The sequence below is a fragment of the Gilbertella persicaria genome (assembly GCF_025201335.1).
Source record: "Gilbertella persicaria strain CBS 190.32 chromosome Unknown B0P05scaffold_78, whole genome shotgun sequence".
Classification (NCBI taxonomy): Eukaryota; Fungi; Mucoromycota; class Mucoromycetes; order Mucorales; family Choanephoraceae; genus Gilbertella; species Gilbertella persicaria.
In genome coordinates, this window is record NW_026252039.1 from 14,359 (window position 1) to 41,217 (window position 26,859).

General features: G+C 37.1%; 14 protein-coding genes across 14 annotated transcripts; 4 read left to right on the top strand and 10 right to left on the bottom strand.

Annotated features, from left to right (window-relative positions):
* Nucleotides 1–64: 64 nt before the first annotated feature.
* On the top strand, nt 65–2,151 carry B0P05DRAFT_592426 (uncharacterized protein; the record flags this gene model as incomplete). Its single annotated transcript, XM_051582988.1, has 4 exons — nt 65–152; nt 194–306; nt 839–1,384; nt 1,444–2,151. 4 exons carry the CDS (start codon nt 65–67, stop codon nt 2,149–2,151), a joined length of 1,455 nt encoding a protein of 484 aa, XP_051429398.1.
* B0P05DRAFT_564985 (ClpP/crotonase-like domain-containing protein) lies at nt 2,146–3,968 on the bottom strand. Its single transcript, XM_051580906.1, has 6 exons — nt 3,768–3,968; nt 3,692–3,724; nt 3,528–3,641; nt 3,384–3,468; nt 3,201–3,326; nt 2,146–3,156 (listed from the first exon to the last, which is right to left on the bottom strand). The coding sequence occupies exons 1-6, from the start codon at nt 3,945–3,947 to the stop codon at nt 2,174–2,176; spliced, it is 1,521 nt and encodes a 506-aa protein (XP_051429399.1). The 5' UTR covers nt 3,948–3,968; the 3' UTR covers nt 2,146–2,173.
* A 116-nt stretch (nt 3,969–4,084) lies between these two features.
* B0P05DRAFT_564988 (uncharacterized protein) lies at nt 4,085–4,878 on the bottom strand. Its single transcript, XM_051580907.1, has 2 exons — nt 4,315–4,878; nt 4,085–4,274 (listed from the first exon to the last, which is right to left on the bottom strand). Exons 1-2 carry the CDS (start codon nt 4,807–4,809, stop codon nt 4,092–4,094), a joined length of 678 nt encoding a protein of 225 aa, XP_051429400.1. The 5' UTR covers nt 4,810–4,878; the 3' UTR covers nt 4,085–4,091.
* A 188-nt stretch (nt 4,879–5,066) lies between these two features.
* On the top strand, nt 5,067–6,549 carry B0P05DRAFT_592428 (N2227-like protein-domain-containing protein; the record flags this gene model as incomplete). The annotated part of the gene is made up of 8 exons (XM_051582989.1): nt 5,067–5,381; nt 5,431–5,511; nt 5,567–5,649; nt 5,692–5,780; nt 5,810–5,824; nt 5,873–5,895; nt 5,973–6,410; nt 6,454–6,549. 8 exons carry the CDS (start codon nt 5,067–5,069, stop codon nt 6,547–6,549), a joined length of 1,140 nt encoding a protein of 379 aa, XP_051429401.1.
* An 86-nt stretch (nt 6,550–6,635) lies between these two features.
* Nucleotides 6,636–8,266, bottom strand: B0P05DRAFT_582232 (WD40-repeat-containing domain protein; the record flags this gene model as incomplete). The annotated part of the gene is made up of 8 exons (XM_051582164.1): nt 6,636–6,866; nt 6,924–7,034; nt 7,079–7,210; nt 7,262–7,358; nt 7,425–7,602; nt 7,649–7,949; nt 7,990–8,152; nt 8,217–8,266. The coding sequence occupies 8 exons, from the start codon at nt 8,264–8,266 to the stop codon at nt 6,636–6,638; spliced, it is 1,263 nt and encodes a 420-aa protein (XP_051429402.1).
* A 555-nt stretch (nt 8,267–8,821) lies between these two features.
* Nucleotides 8,822–9,423, top strand: B0P05DRAFT_565039 (ETC complex I subunit conserved region-domain-containing protein). Its single transcript, XM_051580908.1, has 2 exons — nt 8,822–8,947; nt 8,991–9,423. Exons 1-2 carry the CDS (start codon nt 8,909–8,911, stop codon nt 9,327–9,329), a joined length of 378 nt encoding a protein of 125 aa, XP_051429403.1. The 5' UTR covers nt 8,822–8,908; the 3' UTR covers nt 9,330–9,423.
* A 130-nt stretch (nt 9,424–9,553) lies between these two features.
* On the bottom strand, nt 9,554–11,142 carry B0P05DRAFT_592431 (major facilitator superfamily domain-containing protein; the record flags this gene model as incomplete). The annotated part of the gene is made up of 3 exons (XM_051582990.1): nt 9,554–10,093; nt 10,159–10,543; nt 10,592–11,142. 3 exons carry the CDS (start codon nt 11,140–11,142, stop codon nt 9,554–9,556), a joined length of 1,476 nt encoding a protein of 491 aa, XP_051429404.1.
* A 135-nt stretch (nt 11,143–11,277) lies between these two features.
* Nucleotides 11,278–11,705, bottom strand: B0P05DRAFT_344856 (uncharacterized protein). Its single transcript, XM_051573590.1, has 2 exons — nt 11,389–11,705; nt 11,278–11,343 (listed from the first exon to the last, which is right to left on the bottom strand). Exon 1 carries the CDS (start codon nt 11,672–11,674, stop codon nt 11,459–11,461), a length of 216 nt encoding a protein of 71 aa, XP_051429405.1. The 5' UTR covers nt 11,675–11,705; the 3' UTR covers nt 11,278–11,343; nt 11,389–11,458.
* Nucleotides 11,706–12,511: 806 nt separating this feature from the next.
* Nucleotides 12,512–13,485, bottom strand: B0P05DRAFT_565044 (uncharacterized protein). The gene is made up of 2 exons (XM_051580909.1): nt 13,159–13,485; nt 12,512–13,114 (listed from the first exon to the last, which is right to left on the bottom strand). The coding sequence occupies exons 1-2, from the start codon at nt 13,328–13,330 to the stop codon at nt 12,708–12,710; spliced, it is 579 nt and encodes a 192-aa protein (XP_051429406.1). The 5' UTR covers nt 13,331–13,485; the 3' UTR covers nt 12,512–12,707.
* On the bottom strand, nt 13,486–14,468 carry B0P05DRAFT_565048 (uncharacterized protein; the record flags this gene model as incomplete). Its single annotated transcript, XM_051580910.1, has 3 exons — nt 14,385–14,468; nt 13,906–14,331; nt 13,486–13,842 (listed from the first exon to the last, which is right to left on the bottom strand). Coding segments are annotated over exons 1-3 (760 nt in total), but the record flags the coding sequence as incomplete, so codon positions are not given.
* Nucleotides 14,469–14,663: 195 nt separating this feature from the next.
* Nucleotides 14,664–15,402, bottom strand: B0P05DRAFT_565050 (ribonucleoprotein-associated protein). Its single transcript, XM_051580911.1, has 3 exons — nt 15,375–15,402; nt 15,148–15,313; nt 14,664–15,092 (listed from the first exon to the last, which is right to left on the bottom strand). Exons 1-3 carry the CDS (start codon nt 15,375–15,377, stop codon nt 14,878–14,880), a joined length of 384 nt encoding a protein of 127 aa, XP_051429408.1. The 5' UTR covers nt 15,378–15,402; the 3' UTR covers nt 14,664–14,877.
* A 3,827-nt stretch (nt 15,403–19,229) lies between these two features.
* Nucleotides 19,230–19,753, top strand: B0P05DRAFT_565060 (tubulin binding cofactor A). The gene is made up of 4 exons (XM_051580912.1): nt 19,230–19,288; nt 19,342–19,447; nt 19,502–19,588; nt 19,636–19,753. Exons 1-4 carry the CDS (start codon nt 19,245–19,247, stop codon nt 19,714–19,716), a joined length of 318 nt encoding a protein of 105 aa, XP_051429409.1. The 5' UTR covers nt 19,230–19,244; the 3' UTR covers nt 19,717–19,753.
* On the bottom strand, nt 19,389–21,253 carry B0P05DRAFT_345026 (chitin synthase-domain-containing protein). The gene is made up of 3 exons (XM_051573591.1): nt 19,928–21,253; nt 19,626–19,881; nt 19,389–19,535 (listed from the first exon to the last, which is right to left on the bottom strand). Exons 1-2 carry the CDS (start codon nt 21,027–21,029, stop codon nt 19,784–19,786), a joined length of 1,200 nt encoding a protein of 399 aa, XP_051429410.1. The 5' UTR covers nt 21,030–21,253; the 3' UTR covers nt 19,389–19,535; nt 19,626–19,783.
* On the bottom strand, nt 20,975–25,912 carry B0P05DRAFT_481245 (P-loop containing nucleoside triphosphate hydrolase protein; the record flags this gene model as incomplete). The annotated part of the gene is made up of 3 exons (XM_051575167.1): nt 20,975–23,159; nt 23,209–25,539; nt 25,590–25,912. The coding sequence occupies 3 exons, from the start codon at nt 25,910–25,912 to the stop codon at nt 20,975–20,977; spliced, it is 4,839 nt and encodes a 1,612-aa protein (XP_051429411.1).
* Between the last annotated feature and the right edge of the window lie 947 nt (nt 25,913–26,859).

The window sequence follows — 26,859 nt, forward strand, 5'->3', positions numbered from 1 at the left end:
AAAAAAACTTTTTTTTTATTCTTCTCAAAAAGGAACGCACGCTTCTCTTTCTTATCTTGTTTTGATGACCAAAAGACGTAACGACGATGCAGGATTTGCCAATGTGTTAAAACAGAAACATAAAGAAGATCTTGTAGAGAAGCAAAAAATAGGTACATTATTACCCAAAGAATAACCTATTTAATGTTCATAGCACAAAACACGTTTGCTATGCTTATGAGAGCTCAAAGAAACCTTCAATCCTCAAGCAAAATGGAAACAGAACCTTCTTATCAATACTTTAATAACAACCATATATCCACTCAAGTAACTCAGTGTCCAAAATGTTCAATGACGGCAGACATAACTGAAAAATGCCACTTTTGTGAAAATATGGCTTGTCAAAATTGCTTACAACCTTGTCATTCTTGTCAACAGCTATATTGTAGTCTGTGTTCTGTATTAGAGTAAGTATCTTGATTGATTTTGAGCAATGTATTGATTTAGACCTTAGTTATTCATTGTCTTTGACTCAAGTATTCTGTTTATCATGCAAACAAGATCAATAACAATGCTTATATATTTTGTACATATACCAAATCATTCTTATTTATCGAACAAGTACATATTCAATTAGACAGTATCAGTTCATAATGTTTGTTCTCTTCATGGAATGTTTTATTTAGCCAAAAGCAATCTAAAGAAAAAAAAAAGCGTCTTTTCACAACTTTTTATTTTTTTATTTTCATATCTTTGTACGCGAATGGACTACACCTTATTTGAAAGTCAACAAAAAATAGAGATTCTCACACCCGTTCTTTTTCTTTTTCTTTTTCTTTTTCTTTTTCTTTTTTTTTAGAAAATATTCACTATGGAAGCCATTGATGATTATGCCAATGAGAACATTGTACGTTCCTTAGCCTATTCTGCACTGGACCAACGTCAACAACATCACTATTTGAAACTCTTGCCTGTTTCTTCTCCACTCTTACGCCAACGGGTTCGTATCCTGGGTCCCTCCTTAGACGAAAACGACTTTGAGGCTTGGGATAAGGTTGTTCAATGGCAACAAGATAACTGCCCTGCCATGATTGAAGCACTGAGTGACTCTGCTGCCGACAAGATCTATCAAAATCCCGTGTATTATAAACGTTTGGATGCAGACACACTGCATGCCATCGTCGAATTTGCCGAAAAGGACGCGCATCATTTTGTGGTTGTGCTAACACTAGAAGAAGGCAGTGGGGATATGTCTGATCTCAAGTACTACAACACAAAGGAATTGACGGACGAAGAGTGGCGTGATGTGTTTGAGAATTGGTCAAGAACGATTGAAGATGCGGAGCGCATATTTCTAATTAAAGTCACAAGGAACAAACGAGTCTTTACAGCTGGCACACCTGACGTAAGACTCTCTCTTTCTCTTTCTCTCATTTAGCTATGTGTATCACTAACTTGACATAGAGTACAAAAGGGACTAAAGAAGCACCTGAAGATTATTGGGGTGACTGGTCTACGGATGAAGAATCGAGTGATCCCAACAAGACCAAGAAGACCAAGAAGCTAATATTTAGTATGGATCCTAAAAATTCGGATTCTGAAGATGAGTATTATACCCGTTGGAGCAAAGATCCCGGCACACTTACACCTGGCCCTGAAGAAAAAGAAAAAGAAGAACAAGATAAACCTCAGGGACGGTTCTTGCACGCACTACAAGACTTGAATCAACAAGAGTTAGACGAGGAATACGATCAATCTTACAACCCACTGTTTACTGTTCCTAGTGTGCCAGACTTGATGGACGCTCACACAGCTGCTCTATCGGAATTAACTCAAATTCTGCAAAACTCAATTCCCCAACAACAACAGAGTCGTACAGCCAGTAGACCATTTGTTGTCCATTCCATGACTCAGATCAATCCATTACCCAAAGCAGTCTCTCGATTGAAAAATACCATGGAAGATCTGAGTCTATCTGAACCACAAAATGTACCTGGTGCTTACCCTGAATCAGGCACTCAATCCCCTTCTCAACCAGACCTTAAAAACAAAGAAATTGGCCGTGGTCTGTTTATGAAGAGTCTCAGTGCTCTTATTGGTGCTGCACGTCTCTTGGGTTACGAATCAAATGATATTCTAGAAATGGTTCAAGAAGTAGTGAACAAACCCTAGACTTTTTATTTATTTATTTTCTTTAATAAACCCATTTCAAGCTCTTGTTGTCATCTTTTTTGTTTTCTACAGTCTTGCGATCCAATACTTCCAAGACCTTTTGTGTAACACCTTGCTTTCCTTGACGTTCTCTAACAAGATGATCAACGACTTGTTGACGGTTCAAAGCATATTGACCAACATCAGCAGCTTCACCCGTAACAACACGCTTAATGTCTTCTTCTGAAGGCAGCATATATTTACGGTGAGGATAATTCTTGTAGTCACGGTTGGATAATAATTCTAAGCGTTGAGATGAAGGTGAATCAAAATAGTCTTTTTTGATCTTGAGATCGTCCACTTGGCTTAATTCACTGGGCACCCAGTTGGGCTTTGAGCGTGTGACTAAAGTGGCAGTAACACCTTCCTTGAAATCATGTCCTTGCAAGAATTTTTGAACAAGGTGGTATTCCATCTTAAAACACTGAGCTAAACTTAAACTGGCACCATTACGGATTTGTTGCAAAGTCACCTTGAGTGAGGTAGGAGACATGGAGCGCATCAGCTTGAGTGTTTCCTTGGTCCAGTCGTTCTCGGGTTCTTTTTCAAGGGCTGTCATGATTTCACCAATGGTATCGTATTTGAAGCAACGGTCAATGGCTTGACGCACTTCACCTGATAAAGAAAAGGCAGGTTCGTTGTCTAATTCAGCAGAGAATTCTTCAATGGCTTGGTTGACCATGTCGTGTGTAGCATTGTCGAGTTCAGCTAAACGAGCTTCTAATGCTCCAAGACGAGAGGAAGGAACATAGTGGGTAGCAACACCAGCATACAAGGCATCAGTGCCCTTAAGACGCTTGCCCGTCAAACCAAGGTAAAGACCAAGTTGGCCATCTAATCTAGACAAAAAGAAGGATCCACCTACTTCAGGAAGGAAACCAATAGCAGTTTCGGGCATGGCAAACAATGTGTTTTCAGTGGCAATACGGAAAGGAGCATGCACAGACAGACCAACACCGCCGCCCACTAGTAAATGCATTAATGCTTGTATTCTTTTGTTTTCTACTTACTGGTGATGCCATCCATAATGGCAACATAAGGCGTGTCGAGTGTAGCAATCAAATGGTCTAATTGATATTCTTCTTCAAAAAACTTGGTGGCATTAGGATCTTTAGCATCAGCTAAATCAACAACAGCTAACAAAAAAAAATAAAAATAAAAATAAGCATCATGTATTCTTCACTCAAACTTACTCTTCACGTCACCCCCGGCACAAAAGCCTTTTCCACCAGAACTTTTGAGTAAAACAATCTTTGCTAAATCAGACTTTTCCCACGCCTAAACAAAAATTCATGAGTGAATACATACACGCACACACATACACAAAAGTAACTTACTTGAAGTTCAGGTTTGATAGCGCGAACCATAGAAATGTTCAAAGCATTCAACTTTTTAGGACGGTTCAAAACAATTTCGCGTACTGCTAAATTACTTTTGGGAATCACTTCAGCCTATATAGACATGATCAATCCTTTTGTCTCATTGTATGACGTGAGCTTACTTGAACAGCTTCCAAGTTAGATACAGTAGACATCTATAAATGATAAGTCAAGAATGTTTATCGTGCCTATCAGTACCTTTTTGAATTGATGATTGGCAGCAGGATTGAAATAGTTCTTAGTTTGATTTAAACGTCTAGTGGCAGTAGACATAGTTAAAGGACGGGTGGCAAACTGAGTAAGAACTCGGTTGTTTTTTAAAAGAGAAAAAGAACGCTTCTCTGTGATATTCAACTGTCTTAAAATAAGGCGACTCATGACAAATATTTTTTCTCGAATGGGAAAAAGAAAGAGAGAAAAAAAAACACAATTGACATTTTTTTTTAATATCACTAGGGGCATCAACATTTTTTTTCGGCTTGTGTGACCATGTTTTTTTTTTTCTTTTTACAAATGTACAGATTATAGAGTATGATTATCGTATTTTACAGGGCTTGAAAGGGCTTCTTGACCTTCTTGAATCATTGATTTCAGTCTTTCTTCCATTCTTGATAAGACTTCGTCTTCTTTTCCAATCTTATTGACTGGCAGGGATTGTGTTCGCTTCTTTTCGCGTTTCATATGGTCTCGTGAAGAAGAAACAGACTAAAATTTGTAAGCAACTACATATATAGAAACAACATACCTTTTTGTTACTATCAGGGAAATGATGACTAGTAGAGCAGGATCTTTTCTTGACTTGGGGTACGATGATTTGTTGTTCTGCCCATGCTTGTGTTCTTTTCCTTTTGGCATCTTCCATCAGAAGGTCTTGTTCTTGAGGATTCTTTTTGTTGGTATACAGATGATGATGATGATGGCGGTGATGATGTAATAATGAAGGAGAATGTGAGCCAGCTGTGGGTGGTGCTTCAATATTGTTATTAGGAGTAGTGTTTACGAGCAGAGTACCAGTCAGATAGCTATAAGCTGTAATGGCAATAGCTGAAGTAAAAATCAAAGCATCCAATAACCTTGAAAAGATCACTTCAAACGAAGAAGAAGAAGAAGATACAGAAGTGGTTGTACTCAAACTATCAACAGTACTGCTGCTTGGTTGATAATAAAAACGACGATAAAGAGTTGACATTCGATGGTGTTGACGGTTTATATCCATTGTACAGACATTGATCATAGACATAATCAGAAGAAATGTAAAAAAAAAGAAAGGGAAAACAACTAGATTTATATATACATGAATACATAAAATCACGCGCGCTTTGCGGAGTGCCTGCAATAAACAAAAAAAAAAAAAAAACTTAAAGGTTTCGTAAATGTGCCACAATCTGACATGTGAAAATAGAGAGTTATCTATCAAAGAAAAGGTGGCTTAAAATTCATCTTTTCTTTCATTTTTATTTTTTATTTTTATTATTATTTTCTTCTATTTTCAATAGAATGCACCACCACGAAACAGCACATGATCCTACTCAGTCAGAGCAATTTCATTTAGTCAAAGTTATCACTGCTTTTGCTTATTATAGAAGACACGCGTTAAACCATAACCACAGAAGAAGACGCGACTACCTCGCACTACCCGAACACCACAAACAACTCATACCTGATTATTTACACAAGGTGGATAATGTAGACAAATGCATTGAGGAGAATATGAATTTCATTCGTCATATTGTAAAAAGCGCCAGCATGTTTCTAGATGGTCAGGACCCTATGACTGCTGTTTCTCAACATCAACAACAGCAGAAACAGACGGTATACACATGAATTTTCTCCTAAAATGCTTGACTTATGACTGATATAGAACAAACCACCTGTGACACCAATGGATATGGATAAGGTCAGAAGCACTTTGAAACAATTTGTTCGAGATTGGTCCATGGAGGTTACATTTTTATTTTATGTTTTGCGTATAATATTTAAAATAAAGTTTATGATAGGGAGAAGCAGAACGCAAAGCTACATATGATCCTATCGTGCAAGCATTAAATAATATCTTTAAGGACATACCGATCGAAAAAAGGTAAATAATGCAAGATGAAACACTTATACTGACTTGTACTAGAGGTGATGTCCGTGTACTCGTACCAGGTGCTGGTTTAGGTCGATTGGCGTTTGATATCGCAAAAGCAGGCAAGTTGCCATTACAATACAGTCAATGGTTATTCTAATGCGTTATTTAGGCTTTAGTTGTCAAGGTAAGTGAATTTATTTCTAAGGGCCTTACGAATTAAATCTATCGAAAGGAAACGAATTCTCGTATTATATGGTAACTAAAAATACACATACATTGTATGCAGTCTAATGGATAAACATACATACATATATATATATATATATATATAGCTCTTTGCATCGCATTTTGTTCTTAATAGATTGAAAAAGCCACAAGAACACAGTATCTTCCCTTTTGTTCACTCTTTCTCCAACATCCAATCTGATGAAAACCAATTGAGACCAGTCAAGATTCCTGATATGCTGCCTTCTGATTTACCCTCTACTGTCGATTTTTCCATGGTTGCTGGTGATTTTATTGAAGTCTATGGCGCACAGGAACATAAGGGTGCCTGGGATGTGGTTGTTACTTGTTTCTTTTTGGATACTGCCAAGAATATTATTGAATACATGGAAGTGATTCACAAGGCTCTTAAGCCCAATGGTGTCTGGATAAACATAGGTCCTTTGCTCTATCATTTTGAAGATTCTACTTCAGGTGATTCTTCTATTGAACTCAGTCTTGATCAAGTCAAGGAAGTAGCTAAAAAGATAGGTTTTGAATTCAAGGTAATGTTGATGCTTTTTATTCGTCAACTTATACATTGTACAGCAACAAGATATGGTCTCTACTACATATACATCTAATCCAGATGGTATGTTAAAATATGTATATAACTGTGCATTCTGGACTGCAGTTAAATTATAGTTTATTTTATAAAAAAGTTATATCTAAGCAAATTATACATACACCAACATCAACATGATGATTAACTTTGAATATACAAATAATAATTATCGGCATTGCCAAATTTTGAGTGATTGATCAACACTGCCTGTGGCCACCAAGGGCGTTGTGGTACAGTAGGCTAAGCAGGTGACAAAATGGGAATGGGCTTCAACAGTTTTTACACATCGACCACTTCGTAAATCCCATATCTTCATTGTCTTATCATCAGATGCACTCACAAGGTATTTGCCACTAGGATGGACAACAAGGTCTCTTACCCAATTATCATGGCCCACCTAAAAAAAAAAAAAGTTAGTATCTAGTGTGTGTGTGTGTGTATTATGAATCATTACTAAAGTGCTTAATAATTGGCCTGATACAGTATCCCATAATTTGATTGTCTTATCTCTTGAACCAGTTACGACATATTGTCCTGGTAGTGCTTGATCTTTATTTGTTTTGACCTATGTAGAAATGAGCACATGAGCCAATAATGTTTTATACTCACGTTCCCTTCGAGCCATTCTAGAATGTAAGGATAAGAATTGACAGGCAAAAATATGGCACATTCAACAACATGTTCATGGCCTCTAAAATCCATTTTTGTCTCTCCTTTTTGGATATCCCATACACGGGCTGTCTATTGAAAGAAATAAGCCTTTTTTTTTATTATTATAGATAGATTTCTTACCTGGTCATTTGAACTACTCACTAACAATTTACCATCTTCGCTTACAGATATACTACGAACCCATTCAAGATGACCTACAAGTGTCTTGACACAATAACTAAAAAAAGAAAAAGAAAGAAAGAGAGAGGTTAGAGTATGTGAGATGATATCCAGTTCCCTTTACCCAGAAGACATTTCCCACAATTTAATAGACTTGTCACGTGATGCAGATACGATAATATCAGTAGAAGGTATAATAGCCACAGAAGACACACTATGATCATGACCATAGAGTGTTCGAATACATTTATAGTCATTATTTGTATCCCAGACCTTGATTGTCAAATCGGCAGAACAGGAGACTACAAAGAGAGAATAAACATAACTATAAATACATGTTCGACTTACTTAGATGGTTTCCTTTAGCATCAAATGTGATGTCTTGAACAGCCTTTGTATGGCCCTTAAGCGTTCTTTCATATTCGCCAGACTCATAGTCCCATATTTTGATGGTTGTGTCTTCTGAAGCAGAAGCTAATACTTGATACACAGGATGAAAAGCAACACGCGTGATAGGATTACGATGCCCCATTAAAGCATATCTTTCGGGCGCCCTTGGGATCCAATCTACTGAGCTTGTCTGTTTGCGAGTAGGAGCATTATTGAGTTCTTCTTGCATCTGAGTTGATTTTGTTTCTAGTTCCATAATCTATGATTGTCAATCATGTCACTTTATATATTGTGGTTACCTTTTTTTGTAATCGGATAACAGAAGTCCATTTCTTTTCAAGTAAACCAGAATATTTTTGCTTAGGATCAGGTATAAAGTCATCATTGGCTGATTCTGTCTTTAAAGCAAGAAAGGCTTGACTAAATCCACTTGTAGCCAAATAATCTAAAATGGCTTTATGGCTTTGATTTCCATCGTGTTACTTGCGTATATATACATATACATATATATATATTATTTACTTACAGTTCATCTTTTTGTCGTTCAGAAAGAATAGATGATGCTGCTGTTGTCATCGTTTAAAAGAAAATAAGAGATAAAAGAAAGAGAAAGAAAGAAAGAAAGAAACAGAAAAAAAAAGGGGAAAGCTATGGCTTTTGGGTATCACAAAAAAAAAAAAGAGAAAAACTCCACTTTCACACTCTTTTTTATGACAACAAACGCTAGACATTGGTGCTCAAAAGGTAAACGGTAGACACTAAATATGCATCCGTTAATTAAACATATTTGCTAATCCGCTTTAGATACAAACAACAGTGATATTTTAATTTTCGGAAGCGGTATTTGATGTCTCTTTCTCTTTTGTGTGCCCCTGGCTGAGTTGAAATTGTGATGACAAGACATATTTTGACCTGAATCATTTCTTTTATTATAACGCCAACACATCAGCTATCTCTTTGAGCTACCAATACATAAACTAGCTTATTTATTTATTCAATTTTTTGTAGGAGGCAATCTTAAAAATGGCTAAACAAGTCTTCATAAACGCAGCATGAAAGAACTGCAGTGGATATTAAAAAAATGGTCCAATGAGCCGTACAAAGAGTGACGTCGAACAGACTCCTTTTTTTTTTTTTGCAGGGTTAATCTTCAATTTCACTTTTTTTTTCTTTCTTTTTTCTTTTTAGTAGTTTCACTCACTTACACTATCGAGCAAGATGCTTTTCTCTCGTCCTCTCTTTCAAGCTGCCACCAAGGTAATATTTAACTCATTAGTTTACGCGAAATTTACACTAGCAGATCTCCACTGGCCTTGCCGGTATTCCTGTTCACGCTAACCCTCGTCCTCACTTGATCCAAACTTACAACAACACACTCGAAGCTTTATCTCGTCTTCCTACTACAGCTGTTTACAGACAAGCTACTGAAGCTTTCACTCAACAACGTTTATCTATCGTCGAATCAACTGAAGATATCCAAGAAATTGAATCAAAGATCAATGTTGGTCAAATTGAAGAAGTCATCATGCAGGCCGAAGATGAATTAAAAATGGTTGCAAAGATGGAAGAATGGAAGGCTTGGGAACCGCTTGAAACCCCTATTCCTGAAGGTCAATGGGTTTATCCTACCAAAGAATAATTTATTTTGACAGCACACAATGTACATCTCTCTCTCTCTTTTTATCACCATGCAACTTTATTAAAGAAACATAAACTATGTAATCTAGACAAAAGAGAAAAACAGACCTTTTTTTGTTTTGTTTTGTTTGTTATGAATGGCAAAAAATGAGTAAGAAGAGGTATGGAAAACATGTTTTTTGAGTTGATTTAAGTATATGTGATTGTCTGAGGTGGACTTTATTATTACAATTTATAGATAAAAGACTTGTTTTGTTGGTCAGTAAGATCTTCTGTACCATCATACTTTTCAGTAGGAGGATTAGCTAATCTTTTCTTGTTTTGTCTTGCCATAAGTTGACGAACAGCAAACAACATGAGCAGAATGGCACCATTGCCAATACAGTAAACAATCATCCCTGTCTTGTAAGTAGGTGCTTCTCGAGACAGCATCACAAGTGGACCAGCAAAATTACCCAAGGTAAAAAAGATCATATTCATAGCATTGTAGAACAACTTTTTGGTGTAGCCTGTCACATTGGCCCCGACTACAGTCAATAAAATGACAGCAGTACCATTCATAGCCCAGGCAAGGAAGTAACCCAAAAGCTTAATGGCTGAATTAGGAAGAACTGCTAAAAGAATCACACCAATCAATGAAATGGTGGAAGAGACAGCAGCACCAAGATACAATTGACCTGATTTACGAGCAATAACGACAGCGAGAGCACAGAAACAAGCAGAGGCACAGCCACTAGGCACTTGAAGCAAAATGGATTCTTGGCCCTAATATATATAAAAAAAAAAAAAAAAGGTGAATGTATGAACCAAAGCAAAGACATGCAACTTACGCTAAAACCAAGACTGTTGACAATCAATGTACTAAATACTACAAGACCACCTGTATGAAGATTGTTACAGAATGTAGAAAGACAAACAAGCCAGAGACGAGGTTCTAGAATAGCTTCCCAAATATGAGACATCTTGACTTCATAGACACGGACTACAGCATTGTCGCGGGTTCTTTCTTTAACAATCTCTTTCTCTTCTTCTGTCAGTCGAAACATAAAGTGGTTAGGACTATCAGGCAAAAAGAAAAAGACGAGAACACCAAAGAGAACAGTGAGTGCGCCCCAGATAATATAGGGCCATCTCCATGATGAAATGCCATTTGCGTTATTAATAAAAGAGATACCATAAGCACAGGCTGCACCAACCATTGTACCTGCACCATTACTATTGAATATAAATATACATGTTATCATATATCAATTTGAAGTGTACCTTAACCAAAGAAAACCATAAGCAGCAGATTGTTCTGATCTTCGATAGACAGTATTGATAATGATCAATAGACAAGGATAACAGCCTGCTTCAAATAGACCTAACAATGTTCTTAGGACGGCTAATTGAGCAAAGTTATGACAGAGAGCAGTGCATGCCATGACAATGCCCCACACGACAAGCAATGATCCAAGGTATTTAGCAATAGGTATCTTTTGAATCAAGTAATTATTTGGAAGTTGAAATGAAATGTAGCCCAAGTAGAAAAAAGAACCAAGCCAACTGTATTGACTACCAGTTAAGCCTGTGTCTTGAATGAGACCCAAGACAGCCGAGATACTGAGTGTAGATTTATCGACAAATTGAATAAAGACAATGGCACCAACAAACGGTAATAAAGTCAAGTTGATTTTTCGAACAAGACGTTTCTCGGCTTCACTCTTGATAAGTGGAGTTTGATGGACAGATCGGACATCATCATCGCTCAAGTCGCCTTTATTGCTGTAGACACTAACCGCCTTATCATCCACTAATATATCTTTATTAGGCATTGAATGTAATTGACATAAAAGAAAAGAGGGGGAGAGAAAGAAAACACGCTTGTATTTATACAAAACAACATCATCATCAATAAATCCGAGGATTATCCTTTTTAGAAAGTGGGTGAGAAGATATGAACTAGTTTCGCTTCTGTGAATATGTCTAGTTGAACTTTGATCAAGATGTGTTACAAACTACTATATGTAATGGCCCTATAAAAGGTAAATAATACGAATAGCATGAAACTGGCATTGTACTTCTCACGAATGAAATCGTATAATGTAATGGAATTTCCCTTCGTCTTTTGAGGTCCATTTTATAGGTGATTCATCCGAATCTCCTGTTGACAAGGCACTTGAAGTGCAAGAAAGTGGGGAAACATGCGTGTGAGAGAAAACGATGAAAAGCTTGGGAAGCGTCTTGATTGGTCGAGATAATGAACACAGTGCTTGGCTTTCTCAAATGTATGAAATTCAGTGACACAACGAAATGACATATTGTTAATACTACTTGAAGGACATTAAAGAAAAAGCTCTTCATCATTGTTCATATTAAATGCAAAAAAAAAGGTTACTCGCACAAAAGTTTAAATCTTTGTTATGTGTCGAAATGACGCGTGTAGATGACTAACCAATGATACATTTTCTTTTATAGATTCTCTATGTTCCAAACATTCTTTTTTTTTTTTTTGTTTCTTTAGATTAACAAAGTGAGTACAGTTCGAAAATGTGATTCTTAAACGAATGACTCGCTGAGAAAAAAAAAAAAAAAAGAGAGAGAAAGAGAGGCAGTAAAAGATCAAGCCACAATACATATTAAGCATGTATGCTGGAGAATTCAAATGACTAAGCAGCTTTATCGTGTACTTTTTTCTTATTTTCATGCAAAATCAATTTATTGACATTTCGCTTGCTGTAACGTGATTTGCGAGAGAGTGACATGTCAAGTACAAACTCATTTAAACGTGTATGCATGAATTTATCTTGCTTGACTATGTTGCATTTTCATTTTCATCGTCTTCTCCCTATTATCTTTCCCCCCCCTCTCTCTCTCTCTCTCTCTTTGTATACATACACATACATACACGCATATGCAATACGATAGAGTTGCATTAAAATTAGACCAATCTTAATTTTATAAACACAATTTACTGCTACTGCTTTCATGCACACACTATGTGATAATGATAAAGTATGTATGTCTAAAGCAGTTATCGTATGATAATCCTGTTGTTTACAGATCAACAAACATTTATAAATAATGTATGATTTTGTGTAACTCTTTGCATACGATAAATTTAGATGTTATCCCATAAATAGTATTGATTGTTGTACAACAATTTATCCTAGTGTAACGAGTCAACAAAGAAAAGAAAAAAAGTGAATTGTGTAATGATTTGATTATTTATTAGAAGAAAAAAAAAAAGAAGCAGGGAATTACTTGTAGACAAGGAAACAAGGACGATAGAATAGGATTATATGATTGTGTATATATAAGTTTTTTTTTGGGTTGATGTGTACATATTTTCTATCCTGATTATTTGTTAAACAGAAGTTTTTTTTTTCGAGAGTACAGATTAGAGCATGTAAGCCAAAGCAGCAACACCAGCAAGAGAGACAATGACCTTGGTAGTCAAACCAGGAGCCATAGCAGCAACATCGCTTGTACCTTTGAAGATGGAAGGAGAAGAAGAGGATGAAGCACCAGTAGCAGAAGCGGACTTCACGACGGAAGCAGAGGCGACGGGTAAAACGTTGATAGGGACGTCAAGGTGAGTGTTGGTACGGGAATCGAAAAACACGACATTGTATGCACCGGGGGTAATGGTGGTAGGAATGTTGTAATTGACAGAATGTTCGTAATAAGTAACATTACCGTTCTGTTTAGCACTGGCACTTGTCTTGGAGGTATCAACAGAAGAGGCAATGGTGTAACTGACATTGCTGGAGGCAACAGAAGTAAGAGAGATAGAAAGCGCAATGTCTATGATAGATTAGAAATTGTAAACAGGATTACTTGTTTCTTACCTGATACGACATTTTCGAAAAGTTGAATAGTACAAGGTAAGACTTGGCCTGCAACATAAGGACCATTGGAGACAGGGCTACTCACATTGTAGTTTTGCATAGGAGCAGTCAATTGTGCAGCAACGCTTGTAAGGGCCAAAGCAATACCAGAAACAGCAGCAAAGAATTTCATTTTTTTTGTTTGTATGTATAAAGAAAAAGAAAAGAAAGGGAAAATGGGAAAAAAAAGAACAATTTATCAAGGTAAGAAGGGGTTTTAAATAGCCACAAACATTGCAATGCTTTTTTCTCCTTATTAAAGTTCATGTGGGACAAAAAAAAAGAGTTCAAGGCTTTTGTTTTTTTCTTTTGGCTTTATTTACTATTATCATTGTGTGTATAAAAAATAAAAAGAGGAATAAAAAGGAGATGCCATCTAATTTAAGATACTTCCTAAAACAGCCGCAATTGTTACCGAAAGCAAAACACTACCTAGATCAGCAACGATTTGAGCACTACCGCTTACGGGAGAGGAGCCACTGCTAGTGGCAGGAGGAATGATTGATCCACTGGGCTTAGCTACAACACTACTAGCAGCCACAGGAACATTGGGTGCAGATGAACGAGGAGGAATAGCAGCAGTAGAAGAAGAATTTGACCATGCTACAACAGCAGAAGAAGAAGGAGTTGCTACGGATGCGGATACTAAAGAGGGAAATCATCAGTTAGGGGGGTCTGTATAAACATTAAAAAAAGATCTAGAATTACCTCCAGAAACTGACATACTGGTTCCTGATACAGATGGAATAGCACCAGAAGAGATAGCAGAAGCAATTGCGCTAGAAGTAGAAGCAGCTCGAATAGTATCTGTGGTTGTAGAGGCAATAGCCTCAGATACTTCACTAATAGCAGCAGAAACTGCATCAGTTATAGATTCAGTGCTAACAGCAGAAGCAGCAACAGAGGTCATTGCTTTTTCGCTTGCACTTGTGGTAGCCATAGCGTCTTCAGAAGCAGCGGCGGTAGGAGTAGTAGCATCAGCAGTAGCAGTTGCATCAGCAGTAGCACCTGCCGAACCAGTAATGTAATTGTTAACTTCAGTACCAGTCAAAAGCGTTTTCCACCAGTAAATGTCAGTAACAGCAGCAGGCGCATCAGTGGCAGCAACAGTAGCAGCAGCAGCAGCGCTGTTATCTATATCAAATGAGAACGAATCAATATCATTCTATGACAAGCATATAATTTACCTTCTTGAGCGACAACCAATTGTTGGAAGGCAAGAACAGTAACAAAAGATAAGGTAATGGAGGACTTCATGCTATATAAAAACTGTATGGATATAGAGAAAGAAAAAAAGAGGAAGATCCAGGTTGAAGTAAGTCTATTTATATTGATTGATCTCCTATATGTCTATGTTTGTGTGTGTGTATCTTTTTTCTTCCCCCTTTCAAAAGGGATGCAGGGATCTACACACAACAACACAATTCGATGAAATTTGATTGTCAGGGATAATTTAATACAGGAAATTGATTATTTGAAACGAATTGTTTATTTTGAATGCTTATTTACACATTGACAGATTGTACAAGGAATATAATTAAAATAAAGCTTTTCTTTCACTGCCAGTGCATCATTTGAACAATAAGTCAAAATAATATAAGTAATAAAAAACGCCCTCAGCACCAACGATGATCATTAAGAAAAAAAATATTATTTAGATGCAACGATGATGATGATAACTTAGATGAGGAGCTTTTCAATTTGAGTCTTGATGTTCAAAATTTGAGGCTTCAAGTCAGAAGCTTCGTTGGTGGTAATGGAAGCAGAGATAACGGAACGAGAAACACCACAAGCACGACCCAAGGCAGTCTTGGAAGGAACAAAGACGTAAGGAACGTTCTTGTCTTCACACAAAAGAGGAAGGTGAAGGAGGATTTCCAAAGGTTCAGTATCAGCTAAAAAAAGTCAGTATCGCTTCCTCTTGTGTGTGTGTCTCTCTCTCTAACTTACCAGCCATGATAATGAATTCGGAAATACCTCTGTTAAGGGTCTTGGTGGCTTCGTTAGCACCCTTCTTGAGTTGCTTGTAATGAGAAGCTTGTTGAACTAAGTCAAGAATGGTGCTGGTCAAAGCAGCGTCAGCGAGAGGGAAAGCCTTAGGGTTAACAGCAGCAGACTATATTATAAATATTAGTAAATTGCAGTCCTTTCTTGCTTTTCTTCTTCTTTCAACTTACCATTATATTTGTATGAAAGAACAACAATGAAAAAAAATTTTCAAACCAAAAAGCTTTATTTTAATTACTCCGTATCAAAATTGTTTCTGTGGCTTGTTCGAAAGTCCATCGAAGTCTAAAGAAAACAAGTCATATTAGGTAATGAAAAGAGGGGCAGTGCTGTGTTACTCTTTAGAAGGTAGACATATTTAACTGTTTGGTTGTTTGACTACAAGAAAATGAGCTTAGCGCGTTTTATTGTTTGTCAAAGTAAAATGCGTATATTAAAAATTACTCCTTATCTGCCTATTATAACAAAAGCATGTTAATGATAATAGTAACGATGATAGGATACAAGCTATTATGCATTCTATCAGTTTTTGATTATTATATGCATTTATGGCGGCAATCGTTTAATTAAGGGAAAGAAGAGAAACAATGAGCTATTATTATGGAGAGGGAGATCAGAATATTGTAATAATTAAGTTGGATAAAAAACCGATAGTTATCTTGTAGTTTAGCAGTAACAACTGGCCTGATGCGAGATTTAAGAAGGGCTAGACGCTATAGCTAAATCTAGTCTGAATCAAATGAGGTATGCTTAAAGGATGAGAGGGGGTGTGATTAATGATGAAGGTGTAAAGTATTAACACTGACTTACATAGCCCAGCTAAAAATCTACCGCCATTTTGAAGTCTAGATCAAACAAGTTTTATCTCTCAAAAAAAATGATGTAATAGTGTTCAATGGAAGGAGTATGCGAACCAAAAGAGAGGGAGCATAAATGTAAATTATTTTCTAGGGACAGGATTTATAGCTCCGTAGAGTGTCCGTAAAGGAGAGAAAAGGATCGAGGCTGTAAATACGATTGGAAAGAAAAGAAAAATTATCAAGTAGAGGGTGGCAAAGTCAAAAAATAAAGGAAAAAAATCAGATCAACTAATAGTGTAACATATTCTGTTGATCAAAAAAGCTATAAAGTAAGAACAGCGCTCAAGAACGGCTAAAAAGAGCAATCCCTAACTCTCAATGGGTACCTTTCATATAACAAAAATAACTCTCTTTTGCTCCGAATACCTACGCATGGTAGATAAAGGATTAATATAACCAAGGTTGAATCTCAAATAAATTAATGGCATAAACACTCTTTCCTCTAAAAAACAGGGAATTTAACTTATATAGTTCTTCCAGAAATTGCTGTCGCGCCAAGATATCGCATTTTGTATATTTTGCACTATAATTTTTCAACGTTTGCGACATTACTTCTTGGAAACACTGTACACTGACCGAAATAAGAATTAGCTCTGATTTTTGCCATTCGACCTCCGCAACAAAGGTATCATTATCCAAGAGCTCTTTAATATGCCAAGATGATACCTAAACGCGCTCAGTTTTTTGTTGATGATCTGTTGGAATGTTCATTTTAAGATAATATAAACAGAAAGGAATCAGTACTTGGTGGTACAGTCTTTGGCGTCAATCACAGCTTGGCCTTAGTTGATCAAATTGTGCAATAGTGTGAATACAATGGGAAGATGGTATAATACAAAGAAAAACAAACTAATAATCCACTCCTTGGTCATTATTCTTTGTTATTCCTCAAAACAAGGGTTGATCAAACTTGAGTCTTAATGAATGCCTTTGCACAACCATACCAGTAGCATTACGTCTATTGATACAGACACATCAATGTTTCCTAGTCTACCATGATACATGGCTCTAGGGAGAAGTATTCAACTACCTCCTCATATCTGTGTAAGTATTTTACATAGAATGGTTAATATCTGTTACTAATTTATTTCTCTTTTATTCCCCTTCTATTTTCTGCTCTTTCTTACCTAATGTAATTTTTTTCAATAAAATGTAATTGTTACTAACAGAAGCTTGATTTGTTTTTCTCAGAAATCTAGGGAAAGAACACACGAGAGGAAGTTTTAGCTAGAAATAACAAAGCTACACACATTGAAATACCATAATTAATAGAGAAAAAACCGCACCTAGATTATAAATTTCAATCCGATACCTATTGAATAGCTCAATGTCATAAGAATTAGGTTAGTTCGACTTAAATTTAGTTCATCAGACTCGTAAGAGCCGCCAGCTTAATGGATCAAGTGCGTGTTAGCAAGTTATTATATTTAAATGAGTAGTTTAGTAGAACATTAATTATTTACACAATAAAGACAGCAGGCAAGGAAATGCTTTAGCAGTAAAAAAAAAGAAAACATTTTATACACATCCTTGTCTTTTTCTTAGCCATATAAAGGTAGTATAAGGTTTGTTTATACATGCATAAACACTCTAAATACTTTAAAATCATGTTTATTAGCATACATGGTACCTTTGGGGTCGATTTGGACCAGAAAAAGCGACTTGTAAAAAATGGCCATTTTCACCTCAAATCCAAAGGGTACCATTCATGAAAAAAGCTCGTTTGACAGCACTTGATCTTCTTTTTCTAAATGAAGTGCTAATGCTTGCCTGAACTCTTTGTTTCGAGCTAAGAATGGATTCGCTTTCCAAGAACCAGGTCCACGATCAGATGAGTCTTGATACTTGAATGAGAACCCTAAGAGGTCGTGGTTTGTCCACTCTGGTGACAAAAATTGTTGACTGATACTAGTGATCTGATGATGAGCACCTGAACTACAAAAAATATAATCCAAGATTCCTGAGTTGCTACCACTATGCCAAGTAATCTGCTTCTCATTCCCAAAAATATCAATGTAATAGTCATCCAGTAAATCCGTCCATTCAGGAGGTGCGCAAAGTAAAGTACCATCTAAACGGCGATCTTTATATTGATAGTTGAAATCTCCCATAATGAATATTGTGTTATGTGTATTGATAATCGTGTCCTTGACAATTGGGATATCCAGGAGCTCAGTATAGAGTGCTGACCGATTAGAATGAAGCGCTGAACGACCATAGATATTTAAAATTGTTGCTATAGATGCCATAGTAGACGACTGTTCCAAATCCCGAGTTAAGTGGATATCAGCCAATATGTATCGACCATTATCAATTCCTTCCGAGACAGGTGTAATTGTAAAGTGATGAGAGAGTGATATGATGCCGCAATGTTGAGTCCAAATGCTCGACTTGCAGTTAAAATGGGTGTTAAGTAAATCTATAATAGTAGTATCTGAAGCATGAGTTTCTTGTAGCACCAGGATGTCATATCCTAAAGTTCTGAGGTATCTAATGGGTGTGGCGATTTTAACTGTATAATGTTTAATATTCATAGTTAATGTTGAGGTTGAGGTGATTGTTGGCCTATCAAATCAGGCTGAAGCACGTTTGCCTTTACATTAACCTTTTCATTCAATCCGTCTTGTTGTGAGGCAGCTGAAGCTGCAGCTTGCCGTCGAGCAGCATTTTGAAAAAGAAGATCAAGTGCTGTCAAACGAGCTTTTTTCATGAATGGTACCCTTTGGATTTGAGGTGAAAATGGCCATTTTTTACAAGTCGCTTTTTCTGGTCCAAATCGACCCCAAAGGTACCATGTATGCTAATAAACATGATTTTAAAGTATTTAGAGTGTTTATGCATGTATAAACAAACCTTATACTACCTTTATATGGCTAAGAAAAAGACAAGGATGTCTTTCCGTTGTAGAGACAAGTCATGTAATATCAAGTTGCTTCTTCAAATAAAATCCTCTATTAAAGTACGGTTGATCCCATACATAAAAATAAGGCAACTCTTGCTTACCAAGAATAAAGTTATAGATTTGGCATAGACATACATTCATGCGAACTTCAAGTTCTTTAGAAAGTGCACTTGTATCAGACCATATGTGGTGCGGTGCGGATGTTTAAATCAACAAACAACATCGTGTCCTGTTTGTTTTGCAATTGACACTTCTTTTTTCCCCCTTTATTCTATTTTATGCCTCTTAGTCAACTAAAAATCAAGACCAACGTGGTCAAGAGGTAATAGTATACTTGTTCGGTTATGTAGGTTTAGTTTGCTCATGTCGCCCTAGAATTTACAAGGAACATCTCGGATACGCTAAAGAAGCCGAGATGCAACAAAAGCGTATTGACAAGCTTATTGCAGAAAATGCTGATGAAGCAGATATCAAGAAACAGGCAAGTACTAACCATGTTCCAAAATAATACCAATAACACCAGAAAAAAAAACAGAAAGAAGTTCTTGCAGAGACACATCAGATGATTCCTGATGTCAAAAAGAGATTAGCAAACGCTTATCAAGACTTACAAAATCAGTTGGTAACGTATTATCTGCTCCCTTTGTACAAAGACTTACAGGTTCATAGGAAAATGCTGAAAATGCTGACTTGGATGAATTTCAAGAAGCTCAAACAGTTATCTCTGAAATTGGAGAACATACCGCCTAAATAATAAATACCATTTAAAAAACTCTTTTTTTTTATATATATATATGTACGAAGTTTTCTTTTAAGATTATAAGTGTCCTTGAAGGATTTGCTCTATGCTACTATTAATGAATTCCTTCTTAAAACTCATGTCACAGCCAAAGATTTGGGATAATTGTTCACGAACTAAGACATACATTAGTATTTGATAAAAGCAACACTTCTTGCTTACCTTGTTTCTTTGTAATACTCATCAAATCTGCTGTCGCTAAAATATTTCTAATTTCATGCAAAATTTCATCATCTGCAGGGAAACCAGCAGGCATCATTGGTGGAACGGATACTTGACTCACGTTGCCCATGGGTATATCGTATTCAGCTGGCTGTTGGTTTATCATGTGTGAAGAAAAGGTGCTTACGTGATCAAAAGAAGAGTTGCGCTGGCCTTGGTTAAATGCTGGCGAGGGTGCTCCCATAGTATTAGGGTCAAACGACATAGGGTTATTGTACATGTTGGGACCCATCATGGGTTGAATTTGACTCATATAATCAGCACTGGCGTAGGACATAGGACGCATAGGCATGCCAGGTGGTGGTGTAGCCATCATACTGCGGTTGCCATAGTCACCCATAGGAATCATGTTGTTGCTTCCATATTCAGATCCAACAACAGAACCTGGGCCTGCTGTGTTGTAGGCATAAGATGATTGTCTAGTATTACGTCCTAGCTTCTCGCCAATCTTGGAATCACGATAATAATCAAAATCGCCGCCTGCTACAGAACCAGAGTATTGACTGCGAGCATCATATCCTGGAGGCACTATACCACCCTTGTTATAGCTAGAGTAAGTGTTACCAGTCATGCCTGTTTGTCCAGAGGCATGGGAACCCATTTCCCATAATTCTTGTTCATAAACACTCCATTTCTTCATAGGAATCATTTTTTCATCAAACTTTTCTTCGTCTGTCACAATAATCTTTCGTTGTTGATCACCCACAACCACACGTGTGTTACCCCAAGAGAAATCATCAAAGTGCCAGAAAGAATAGATGGGCAAAATAAAGGAAGTGAAAGGAAGCGAAAAGATGTAAAAGAACATCCAACCAATATGTTGCCATTGACGCTTGAGGATAAAAATAAGAATTTGAAGACCATAAGAACCAGCAATCATTGCAAGAGCAAGAACTGGAAGAGGACCTGATCCAGAAGCAATCACATAAATCAAATAGACCAAATAAGCAAAAGAAACTGGCAAGGTAATTGTACCAATCAAATCAGTCAACACAACAAAACGCATAGAGAAACAACAGAAGCCACAGAGGTCAGGCAACATGACAACTTCACACAAGTTGTGAATTGTAGAGTTAATCCAACGACGACGTTGAGAAAGAAGCACACGCCACTTGTCGGGGCGACTGTCTTACACATAGCATAAGGTGTGAATTTCATCTTGTATTGAGGAAAGTATTTCATCATTAAGGTAGTCAAGTAACGATCTTCACCAAGAGAAAGCAAGTTTTTCTTGTGTAATGTGTCAACATGATTTTCAGAATAGTCATGGACGACATGAGGTGAAATAATAAGTGGTTCATTCTTGACGGGTGTACGAATGCGGTACATACAGAAACAACCAGGCAAACAAGTAACTGAGCCAAACAGAGATTCAAAAGCCTTGGACAAATAGTGAGAGATATAGTATTCGTAAACTTGAATCATAGTAGTCCATGATTGATTTTCATTTGCTAAAGCTGTTTCACCACAAATAGCAATAACACGACCATCATGAAGCATAGAAGAAATCAAATAATTGAGCGAGTAATCCATTACTTCTGTATCGGAATCCACCATGAGAATGTATTCATAAAAGCTGGGGTTTACACCAATCACATTCTTGATTTGATGGTACATTTCAAGTTCCAAAGGTGTCATTTCAGAGTCAAAATGAACACGGTTCAAAAAGTTCATCAAAATCATTTGAGAATCACGCTTACCACGGTTACCAGGTTTGGCTCTTTCAGAAGCTTTACCGACCTTGGCAACTACGATATAGGGAACAACATGGCCTTCGCATTCATACAGACCAGAATAGACTTTACCATAGTTGAGTTGTTTAGAACCTTCGCCAATTGACTTGAACATGAGAGGTTCAGGATCGATTTTGGTGTCATAACCAAGAATATCAAGCACAATACGAGGAGTGGGGCGGTCGTTACCACTACCCATGACCATACCATCAGCAATCAAAAAGAGTAATTTACGCTTGTCGTCGTATTTAAGTGTAGTGAGAGAGTCAATGGTTCTTCTTAAAGACTGTTCATCTTCCGTATAACAGGGAACCTGACAGATGACAAACTTATCATGATCTTCAGGTGTAGGAGCACTACCAAATTGCAAAGCGGCCAAAAACTTGACTACAGTAACACTCACCATGAAACAAGCCAAGACAAGCAAGAGATAGTTGGTAAACATACAACGGGCTGTCTTTCGTTCATCAACTTGACCAATCATAAAGTAATTGTCCAGACAAGCCATGTTCATATCTTGTTCTTCACTTGTCATTTTGTTTTTGTATGTGTTCCATGCTTCAGTAGCATCTGTTCCTCTATAGTTGTTGAAGAAATCGGTGACTACTTCGTTCAAAAAGCTGTATTCTGCATTAGTGCTACCATAAATAGAAACTGTATTGGTGTAATCTTGAATGTCATATACTTTGCCATTTATAGCCAACACATTACGGCCCCAACCATCAGCATCAGCCTTCAAATCGGATATCAGATGCACAAGAGAACCCTTTCTGTAGTCTTGAATCTTTGGCAAGAATGTTTGCCAGTACCAGTAGGCATTTGACATGTCTGTCAAGGTAGAAATAGCCAATTGATCACCAGAGTAATGAACAAAGGAAGATTGAGGAATGACCGTTGTATTAGCAATCAACTTGACAGTGGAGGTGGTAACAAGTCCAGAACAAGCAACAGTCAATGGAGGAGGAATAGAAGAAGAAACATCATAACCAGCCAATGTAGTCATTTCGTCTTCAGTAGCAGTGTAGCCAGAAGAACCATGCTTGGACTTTGCAAATTTGGTCATATCATATACATTACCACGAATACTCATGTAATTGTCATTCTCAACATTATGAGCAGAAACATCGCTTGTAGAGTACATGTATTTAGTACCAGGACATACAACTTCACCAAGACCAACAATCAAGAACAATACAATAGCAGAGAGGAAGGCAATAACCATACAAATAGTGACTTTTTCACGCCAGGCCATTTGAATATCAGAACGCTTCATCTTACCAATCCAACTGAGTAAGAATGAAGGAATCCAGAATGTACAGAGCCAGACAAAGCGAACCCACCATCGACGAGTAGCAGTAATAGGCACTTCCTCAACATTTTCGAATTTGGGTGCTTGAATGTCTTCAATCATTTTACTCATATCCATATTAGGACCGAATCTATCATATCAATTATGAGTAAATTTATACATAAGATGAACAAACTTACCCCTCAGAGAGACCGTTGATACCCCATTCAGATTCTTCACCCCATTGACTTCCATCGACTTCTCGCTTGTCTTCGCTATAATTAAAACTGATGTTGTCTTCGTAACCATGTCCACCAGGATGAGCTAAATGTTGACGCATTTCGTCATCACCGTAGTTGTAATTATCAGATAAGAGATATTGACCCTGTGCTGGATAACTTCCTGTCTGACTCATGCCTTTGGAATCAATATTACTAGCTTCAAAATCAGTTGCTTTTGTACGAGCTCTTTCTTCTTTTTCGGCCAAACGTAATCCATCTTCTAGCTCTTTCCAAATCTCATATTTCAGCCATACCATTTCATGACCCACAAAAACACTTGAAGCATTCCAGTTCATGATGGCTAAGGCACGTTCGATTTTTTCTTTATCTGAAAGCGAAGCATCCTGAAGTTGTAATGAAGCAATGAATGATTCGTATCGCATGAGGAATTCACCAAAAGTATAATAGTTTGCATATTCAAATTGACTACGCACAACCAAATCTGGAATCAAGAAGGCATGTATTTGCGATTTGACACGGCTATGATCATATTCAGGTGCTTGAATATCGTTAGGTCGAATGTGAATAACGTTATATATCTTAGTGTCTTGCATTGAAAAAGTGATATCTCGCAATGTGACATATAGTTGATCAAGCACAGTCATTTGTTGCATGTTTTCGTAAGCTTCTTCTGCTTGTTTGATTTGTTTAGCTAACTCTTCATCTTCTTTGCTGGCACCGCCAATTTCAGGTAAAGGAGGATTGTTGGCTGATTTGTCAGCATTGGGTCTACGCTTTGTTGTTCTTCTTCTCATGGAAGGACCACGCGTGGGTTTACTGGAAAGTTGTGCCTTGACAATAGTACGCATATCCTTGGGATGGGATTCAGTTGCCATCAAAGTACCTTCAAACAATGAAGACAAAAAGGCATTAGAGCTGCTGTCTCTTAACATGTTGACAAAATCAGGCGACAGATCGTCCAAATTTTTTTCTAAAAACATGTCGACAGAGTATTGAACTGTGCCAGAGTAATGGTTGATACCAAAAGCATAGGCATTGGCACCACGAGAAAGTGAAGCGTGGTTGGAGTATTGACGTTGTAAAGAAGCCAAAAGATTAGCATTACTAGCATCAGAGGCACCAGCTTGAAGCTTAGCTGTATCACGATCCATCAAGCCAACCATACCGCCCAACCCTAAAGAAGAAGACTTGTTGACTTCCTTCTTGTTGCTAACGTCTTCAATCAATTGGTTCTTGTCTTTACCAAGCAACAGTTCTAAGCATCCAGAATTATCAGGAATCATAAGGGAAGGCAAAGGAACACCATCACGGGTCATGGTAGCATTCAAGCCATAATCATTGTTGAAGTGTTCATTGACCAAGAATTGGTGTATACGTTCATTAGCCAAGTTGACACAAAATTCTTGAAAGCTGTTTGTAGGGAAGTTTTGGAAACCAAATTGATCCATGATGCCAACAACATTAGCTGGTTCTTCTGCGCCAGAATAACAAATCTTTCGATTGATTGTTTCAACAATCCACAAAAACAAGACGTTATAGAGAGCTCGAGCAAGATCGTCACGTTGTTCAGCAGCTGTTTGAGGGTTCAAAAAGACAGTACAGACTTCTTTACCGATGAGCTTGAGTTTATAAGTCAAACATGTTTCTAATTTAGAAGGAGATACACCCAACATAACAGCAACAATATCCAAGACATCAGTATTCTTTACCACACAAGCTTCTTGTGCCAAAGTATCTGTGTTTTCGGTAAATTGCAAGTTACCAAGATGAAGGATGGCAGCAAGCAATTGGAAGATTTGAGTGACATTCTTGGCCTTGAATCCACATGCCTTCAGAGCACTTTTTAGTTCACTGAATTGAATCTCATCATTCCAATTGGGTGCCGTAATACATCCAGATTGAGCAAGATAATTAAAATACTCAGGCTTGAAATTGATGTGTAATGCAGTTCTTTCGTCAATGGTTGTTCCTGCCAAAAGAGAGTAAAAGACGTGGAATGTTCGTTCGTTGGGTGGTACTTGAGTGACGCGCGATTTGTCAAACTGATAGGTGAGTGTCTTTGTGCCCAGAATACGGCCCCGCTCATTAAATTGAATTTCTTGAAACATGCCAAACTTAGAAGCTGAAGCATTTTGTGTGGTACGAGCATGACCAAAGGCTTCAATGATAACAAGGGCGTTCTGGACTTGTGAGCTTAGTTTAGTTTCCTTTTTGTTATGTGTGGATAAATGTAGAAGTTCAGAAAGGAAATGTGTTCGAGTTGTGCTTTTACCAGACCCTGTGATGCCGCTTTTTTTTACAAGAGTAAGTAAACAACATGATTTTTTTTTTTTTTTTACCTCAAGACAATACTTTGATCTTCTCCTGTACGTCGCATATGAAAATAAACTCGGGTGGCTAATTCATAAATGTGTGGCTGCAAAAAGGGCTTTTGTTCAGACAAATCTTTGTATCCTGTTTGGGCGTATGATTGAAGTGTGGCATCGTTGAGGATTTCTAGTGGTTGGTAAGGGTTGATGACTACGAGATTTGAGTATCCCAACTGGGTATATGGTAGATTGCGCTTGTATCTATTTGCCAATAGATTGGAAATAGCTCCCTCTGTCGGCGGAGTACCACCAGAGTAGAGAGAGGCAAGGTCTGTACGTGACTCTTCTTGCATTATCTCTTGGTCAAAGAATGTCAATCAAGAGAAGAAAAGGAGAAAAAAGAGAGAAAGGAACCAAATTATTGATTTTTTTATTATTTTTTTTTAGATAATGTGTTGAGTGTGAATTTTTTTTTCTCTTTTACAAAAGCTATTTTTAAAACAATCACTCTTTCTGGGTTTTTCATGAACTCTTTCGCCAATCGCATTCAAAACATTATTTTTATTGACTGTTGCCATATATGAAGAAACAATACAATAAAGTAACAGCAGCTTCTTTATTGTAAAAAAAAAAACGAAAAAGAAAAAAGAAGGAGGGATTAATTTTGAATTATTAAATTAATTTGAAACGACCCATTCTCTCTTTTTTTTGCTCATTTACTGTCTTTTTTTTTCCTTTATTTCTCTTTTTGGATGATTACACAAAACTCAGATAAGTCTTCCGATAAATAGTTTATTCGTAAATAGAACAAGAAGACATTACAAGATCAAGTCAGGTATCTATGTGGAATCACAGCTTGTTTATTGGAGTCTACAATACATTGATTACCTGTACTCTTTATGTAGATCAAATGCTTGAAACAGTATAAAAGTGTTCGGATGTATAAAAGCTTAATGTTACGCAATCATAATTACTGTTGTAGCTGAAATCACTATACAGAGATCGCTCTCTTTGTACGCATGGTATAACAGTGACTTATTTACTGCAATTGGTAGAATTATGCTGTTTGCATTGATTTACTTTGCACATGTTGACAACTAGAATGATAACTAAAGTTTCATGCTTTGGTTGTAGTACTTCATCGACTGTCAAGGACAAGCAGGTAACACAAGTATTCTATCTAGTTGTGAAAAAGAAAAAAGAGATCATACAATTAAGCTTATTATGTATTCCATATAGCCAGTTAGTTCGTAATGAGCTCCTTGCATTGAATGGTTTCACAAAAAATCAAAAGGGAGGT